The sequence below is a fragment of the Electrophorus electricus genome, chromosome 16 (assembly GCF_013358815.1).
Source record: "Electrophorus electricus isolate fEleEle1 chromosome 16, fEleEle1.pri, whole genome shotgun sequence".
In the NCBI taxonomy this organism is placed as follows: Eukaryota; Metazoa; Chordata; class Actinopteri; order Gymnotiformes; family Gymnotidae; genus Electrophorus; species Electrophorus electricus.
The window spans coordinates 5,726,539-5,733,875 of NC_049550.1; the positions used below are offsets into that span (position 1 = coordinate 5,726,539).

General features: G+C 42.1%; 1 protein-coding gene across 1 annotated transcript in view; it reads right to left on the minus strand.

The window, feature by feature from the left end:
• Window positions 1-535: 535 nt before the first annotated feature.
• Window positions 536-7,337, minus strand: part of LOC113574947 (FERM domain-containing protein 7) — a 15,443-nt gene continuing 8,641 nt past the window's right edge. The window contains exons 5-12 of the mRNA XM_027006182.2: window positions 4,894-4,991; window positions 4,455-4,569; window positions 3,401-3,548; window positions 3,191-3,286; window positions 2,014-2,177; window positions 1,814-1,882; window positions 1,631-1,706; window positions 536-1,552 (exon numbers count right to left, since the gene is read on the minus strand). Coding sequence (XP_026861983.1) covers window positions 536-1,552; window positions 1,631-1,706; window positions 1,814-1,882; window positions 2,014-2,177; window positions 3,191-3,286; window positions 3,401-3,548; window positions 4,455-4,569; window positions 4,894-4,991 — 1,783 coding nt within the window. The remainder of the gene's footprint in view (window positions 1,553-1,630; window positions 1,707-1,813; window positions 1,883-2,013; window positions 2,178-3,190; window positions 3,287-3,400; window positions 3,549-4,454; window positions 4,570-4,893; window positions 4,992-7,337) is intronic.

Here is a 7,337-nt window from a genome sequence, read left to right on the forward strand (position 1 = left end):
GGTTCAGAACAAGGCACATGTCATGAAAACCCTTCCACTCATGTGTTCTATATGTAAATTAAAAAATTAAAATAAATGGTTATAATGAGAAAAATAAATCTTAATATAAAATCTTCTTTTGGTGTAATATTATTTCATTGTAGTTTCAAAAGTAAGCTTTTGTTTATATATGCAAGAGCCCAATGTTGTCATTAATATTATTTGGAATGTTCAGTCCATATTTGTTGTCATTTTTTAATTTTATCAATGTCTTTCACGGGTGGACTTTCATTGCTGTCATTTTGAATGGGAAGCAACAAAAGGATGTGTGAAATTATCTGTTGTTTTAGTCTAGATTTGTAGTGCCACTACAATGGAATCTCCCATCATGTGGAGATGTGGAGGCAAGTGTATGTCAAACAAAGATCAGTACTTTTTTTTTTTTTTTAGCAAATCAAATTTGCAATTATTACTTCATACAGTTTGATGTGATTTCTTTTTATTTATTTATTTATTTTTATTTTTGAGCACCTCCAGTTGGACATTTTAACTAGAGCTACAATTTCATGACCTTGACTGAAGTGAGAGCACTGTTCTCCCCATCACACTGATCGAATGCATCTTCGTCATCCTCCCCCTCTTCCTCATCTAGTTGCAGGCTTCCAGAAGAAAAGCGCATACGTGCTAAGGGGCCAGAATGTACCACTTTAGGGCAGTAGGAGGGATAAAAAGAGTCAGAATCCGAATCACTGTAACTCCCAGTGCCAAGTACGCACAAAGATGCAGGTCGTTCTGGCAAAGGGAGAGGGCTTAGAGGGAGATAAGTGGGCCTTGGAGGTACCTGGTAACGTGACAGGTGGGGATAATACCCCAGAGGTCGAAACTCTGAAGCAAAGACTGTAGCAGAGGAAGCCAGTGTAGGTCTCTGGAACTTCACATCCGGTTGACTTGAGGCTCGACGAGGTAACCCTGTCTGAAAGGTGGAGTCATCACTGTAGTGCCCAGCCTCCATTCTTCCCATGTTGAGCTTTCTATTCAACCCCGCCCCAAGCCCCCCTCCTGATAGTGAGTAGAGTCTCGATCCGGCCAATTCGATTCCAGAGAGCCGGAGCCTCTCCAGGTGCTGCTGCCGTCGTGGTGGTGACAAAGAAGAAGCAGGTGAGGAGGAGAGGCCAGTTTGCCTGGACAAACACTTCAAAGGTGTAGAACTCGGATGGTCTGGAGTGAGCCGGTCCAGAGAATAAGAGGTCTGGTCTTGAAGCAGATAAGGGTAAGCTGAAAGAGGGAAGGATGGCAGCACTGGGTGGAACTGCAGGTGGGGGCTGTTGGGATAAAGGAGGACCAGGTGCTGGGCACTGGGGGACTGGCGTCTCCTTGCCCCTGGCCTCTGACCAGCTCTACCTCGACGTTCCATCCCTGATGTAGACATCGATCGTGGCTTTGGAGATACAGACTTGCTTGAAAAGGCATGGTTTCTTGCCAAGGGGTGGGATCGCTCAAGGTCATCCATAGACACATCTGTATGTTGCTTAGATGTAGCAAGGGGAGGGAAGAGATGAGCTTTCTCGTAGAGCTGCAAAGTTTTCGGAGAGTCATGTGTTGAGATGTGTGTAATTTAAATTAATTAAGTTAATTTGTTTCCATGCTATACCTGTTTAGAGACATCAGTAAGTAAATCAGGGGATGACTTGCACTGCCAAGAGTTATGTTCAGACTTGCACTGTGTCCTGGAAATAATATATACACATTAAAAAAACATGCATTCATTAACAACAACTTCACTTAAAAGACTTTTCAAACAGGTGCTAAAATCAAGCAAAACCATTTTTCTTGCCTCTCAAATGGTAAACGTTTGTGTTCTCCAGATCCCACAGACTCTAAGAGTTGCTTCTGTGTCCTGCCACTGAAACAAGCAAACATCCTTCAGAAGACTCATCATGCATTTTTTAAAAAGACAGAAAATTCTCCATCCTCATATCACAGATTTTATGTACTCTTGTTTGTTTCCAACTCTCTCGTTCTCTTTAATGGTACCTGTATCTAAAACTGGAGCCTTTGCTGGAGAGTAGGGACTTCTGCTGTGGTTTAGGCTCTTCTGCCAGTCGGAAGAAGGCATGGTACTCCACGCACATCTTCCAGAACGTCTTGCAAATATCTCTGGATGCCATGGTAAACTCCACCGTGTCCCGCCGTGAAGGCTGTCATGTCGAGATGATTGTCCACACCCAAGTGAGAGCATGCACAAATCATAAAAAGTTACTGATGTACTGCTGGGGAAATATTCTTATGAATATTCTTAAGCATCAAGGAATAAACCATTTAGGAATATAATTTACCATACTATAAGTCAGTGGTTTCAAATTTAAATCCTGAATGAACACTTTATTTTTATCAGTTACATGTTTCAGTTTTCATTCACTGTACACGTATAAACATATGTGTGAATTTTTCATCCTTATCCTTGGGGTCAACATGGAGATAAGAACTGTCTAATACTTAAGTACTTTAAAAAAAAAGAATATATTCTTTCTGATAGTGATCACAACTTTCTTCACAAGCCACTGAGAACTAAGCTTTCCTAGCAAAAATGTTATTGTCACAGTTCATGGGACACCCAGCCAGAGGGACATGCCCACTGACACCCCTCCCCCCCCCCAATCATCCAAATACTAATTACTAATCACCCGCACCGGTTCCTTGTTTAAATTTCACTTTATCTAGCCCACAGGCACCTACCTCCAGTACTGCACATTGCTCTATGACGAGCATTTTGACCTCATCCAAACCTGAAGCTGCTGAGTCCATGCTTGGAGTGATTGCTGCCAGCACTTTGCTTAGGCTTTCTTTTGTGTTCTTTTTTTGAATGCTTGATGTTATGTTGCTTCTGTTGGTTTACTTCCGGAGAATAAAGAAACTCCTTCACAACATTCGTATTTCGTTCCCTCCCTGCCACCAACCGTCACATTTATAATATATAGTATTCAAGTCAGTACTGCCAGAAAAAGCTGCCATAGTAAGATTCCATGTCCTTTACTAAAATTCATATCTACCATCAATGGTTTATGCCTACTTAGTCTGACTATGGTTGAGATCTTTCACAGCTTTATGAGATTTGAGGTTGGGATTTCACAATTGTGTGTCTTGTGTGAGTAATAGTGTGTGAGCATTTGGAACTTCATCTGAGAACACCCAAACTATCATTGTCCCTCACCCCAGCCTCGGTGTGGAGTTTGATAAGAAAGTGCCTTCTCTTGAAGCTCAGCTTGCGGATCTTGGCCCAGCTGAAGGTGTTGATCTTTGTGTTACCCTGGAAATGAGGTAGAGGTTTGTAGTACCAAACAGCAGTACAAGTTCAGAGCAGCTGCAAGTTTAGAGTGAAATGAACCTATCTCGATGATGTTTATTGATATTTCCCTGTTACCTGAAATACAAGAATGCCCATGTGGGTGACAGCCAGACTGATCCTCATGCCTTCCCCATCATTTGCAGGATGTGGACGAATGCCATACATATCCAGCTTTCGGGCAACCTCCAACAGATGAATGTCTGACTGGGCAGGACTGTGACCTCTGATCATGAATAAAGAGAAGCTTTTCAATCTATATATTTATTTATTAATGATATATTTACAACACAATCTTAACTTGCTGCTTGATAAAGTTATTTTCATTCACTATCATATAATACCCACCTACATCATAGAATCTTACCCTGCTGTTTGCGTATAGTTAAATGAATTAATTCTCTATGTGAATAAAAACATGATCACTAGTCCTCCTGATGGTTGCCATTCCCTGGACCATTCTAATGACTCTGAATATGGATTTGCCCATAATAAATCTCACTTTTCTCAGCATATGTGCCCACCTTGTGGTCGCTCCCTGTTACAGTGACGTTGTCTATTGTAAAAAGCAATACACAAATAAAACTGACTTGATGCCTATTTACTGTGAAACTGATATCACATTCAATTTATTGGCTCTGAGTATGCCAGTGATTTCGGAAGTAATCAGAACAGAACCTGCCAAGGTATAGCCAATCATTAATTAAAACTTCCAACACAGCAAACAGTTTGATCTCACAGTTCAGTTCAGTCACCACTCTTTAATTAGGAAATGAGCAAACATCTTTCACTAAGTTACATGTCAGATACTTTGCAAGTTCAGCTTTATTCTGTATATAATTTGCCACCCTTTGAAATGTCTACAATACAGATCATGCCATGGTACTCCTTCAGGTTGGCATCTTATATCATTGGATCTTTACACCTCTACAAAATTTACAGAAATATGTCTTAAATTCCTGGGATTATGTAACCACAAAATATAAGACAACAATGAAAAATTGAAAAGTGGGGACAAAGACAATGTCACTGAAATCACTGTTTCTTGTTTAAAGTTTTCAACCCCATCAGTGAGAATTCACATAATGTAAGCTTGGTTAAGCTGTGGGTGTGTGTTTCTGGGGATGCATACCTGTGTTTCTTATGAAAGCGAATAATCTTGTGGTCCAGGTACTCCTGATTTGGCACATATTGCTTAATTTCTAGGTGATGAACATCTACCTCTTCATCATAATCCCCAAGTTCTGCTGCAGAGATAGAAAATAAAAGTGAGAGAACCATACAGTAGTGTGCTGTAGTTATATTTCATGTTTCCAAGACAACCTTTTGATGAATTCCAAGTAAAATGTTAAACCAAGTAAAACAACTGCTTTTATAAAGAAATGTGGAAATGATTTATTATATTCTATAGGATTGTACAATGGTTAAAACCTGCCTCTGTTTAAGTTTGTGTTGCCCTGGATGATGTTCCTACTGCCTATTTGCTTAGGGAGGATAGAACTCAGAGCTTCTCAAAAGTATTAACTTGGGGTAAATCTTTAAATTTGACCTTATGTAAGCAAAAGACTTACCCTGCAGTATATGAGAGACCAGCAGAGCAGCGCTGTTGTCGTGACAGGTGAGGCTACCACTGGACAAATCCTGTTTTATTTGCAGGGCAAATAAATACCTAAAGAAAAGTGGTACAGGAATTAATAGTGATACAGATATTAAACACTGGAGCTGTGGTAGCTCAGTGGTTAATGTACTAGATTAGTAAATAGAAGGTTGCCTGTTCAAGTGGGGAACTATGGTTGCTTTAAAGCCAACATCTAGATTAACTACAAAACCACTAGTAGCGCTGTGTTCCAACATCTACAACCAGCAAATGCTATCACAACTTGAGATTGACGAGGTACTACACATATGCTACAGCAAGGGGGAGCCAGGATGACAGGTCAGAGGGGAGATATCATCCCCACACCTTGAACTTGGGGATCAAGACCCCATGAGTCCATGCACCAAGCTCAATACTAGAACTGCTGACCTGAGACTGAAAATAGTAAGCCATAGTAGACTATCAAGACCAAGTGAAGTACCTGAAAAGCTGCTGGAAGATGTGAATGCAGAAAAGCAGAATGCAGAAAGGCTCCATAAGGCACCTGAAGGTACCTGAGAAGTACAACTAACTGTCCAAACCTGTGGCCTTGGAGACTGCCAAAGAAAGATTAACAACTCTGGCTGACTGCCTGAAGAGAAGTAGAGGCTAGAACAATATACAGGATGTTCTGCCATGAGTCGTCCAAAGTGTACTCCCAGTGGCAGGGCAACAGCATAAGAACAGATCCACCAAAGCCGGAGACTGAACAATACTGGAAAGGCATTTGGAGGAAAGAGGCATCACACAACAACAATTCATAGTGGCTAGAGAACTTGAGAACTGACCACAGCAATCTGCCTGAACAGGATCCAGAAGCCATCACACTAGCAGACATCCAAGAAAGAGTCTTAAGCATGAAGAACTGGGCAGCACCAGGCCCTGACATGGACCATGTTTACTGGTTGAAAAAGCTCTCCATGAGCACCTGGCAGCCCAAATGAACCAGCTGCTAATGGACCCCACCCTGAATAGTTAACTGAAGGCCGGAGAGTCTTGATCCTGATGGATCCACGGAAAGTTGCAATTCCATCCAACTACTGGCCGATAACCTGCTCCTATCGGACATCATTGCAGCTATGATAAGTAGGCACATGGCTCAATACATGAGCAGGGCCCAGAAGGGCATTAGCAAGAACACCAGAGGAGCCAAGCACAAGCTGCTGGTGAATAAAACAGTCACTTGAGACTGTAAGACCAGACAAACCAACCTGTGCACCACCTGGACTGATTACAAGAAAACCCCATACATGGATCCTAGAATGCTTGAGACTGTATAACATCAACAGGACTCTAAGAGCCTTCATCAAGAACTCAAAGTGACTGTGGAAGACAACCCTAGAGGCCAACTTCAAGTCAATAGCATGAGTCACCATCAAGTGTGGAATTTACCAAGGAGATGCCCCCCCCGTTGCTGTTCTGCATAGGCCTGAATCCCCTCAGTGAGATCATTGCCAAGAATGATTACAGATATCGGCTATGGAATGGAGCAACAATCAGCCATCTCCTGTACATGGGTGAAATCAAGCTGTATGCCAGAATTGAATAAGACATACACTCACTAATCCATCTCACCAAGAAATACAGCAACGACATCAGAATGTAATTTGGCCAGATAAGTGTGATCATATGGTCACAAGGAAAGGGAAGGTTGCTAGAACAGAGGGGATCACACTACCAGAGGGTAATATAACCGATGTTGAGTACAGTGACAAGTACATTGGAATCCCACAGGAAATGGGAATCTCAAAGAGGCCACAAGGAAAGCAGCTACAGCCAAATACCTACAAAGAGTAAGGCAAGTCCTGCGAAATCAGCTAAATGGGAAAAAAACAAGATCCGAGCTATCAACACCTATGCCCTGGCAGTTATCAGGTACCCTGCTGGCATAATAAGCTGGCCTAAAAATGAGATAGAAGCCACTAACATCAAGACAAGGAAACTCCTCACAATGTATGGAGGGTTTCATCCCGAATTCAGCATTCTGAGACTATACACTATGTGGAAGGAGGGGGACCGAGGACTTAGTGAGTGTCAGAGCCACTATCCAGGATGAAACAACCAAGATCCAGGAATACACCAAAATAATGGCCCCAAGTGAAAAGAGCTTAGTGAGTGGAAGTGAAGAGGAACAAGAAAAAATCCCTTCACAGTATCTACTACCAGCAGATTGTTGAAGTGGCTGATATGGAGAAATCCTACAAAAGGCTGGATTGAAAGACAGCACAGAGGCACTAATCATGGCAGCACAGCAAAGGCTGGGATCTACCACACCAGGCAGGACCTCAGCTGCAAGCTGTGCTAAGATGCCCCTGAGACAATCCAGAACATAAAAGTGGGATGCAAGATGCTATCACGCAAGGCATACATGGAATGCCA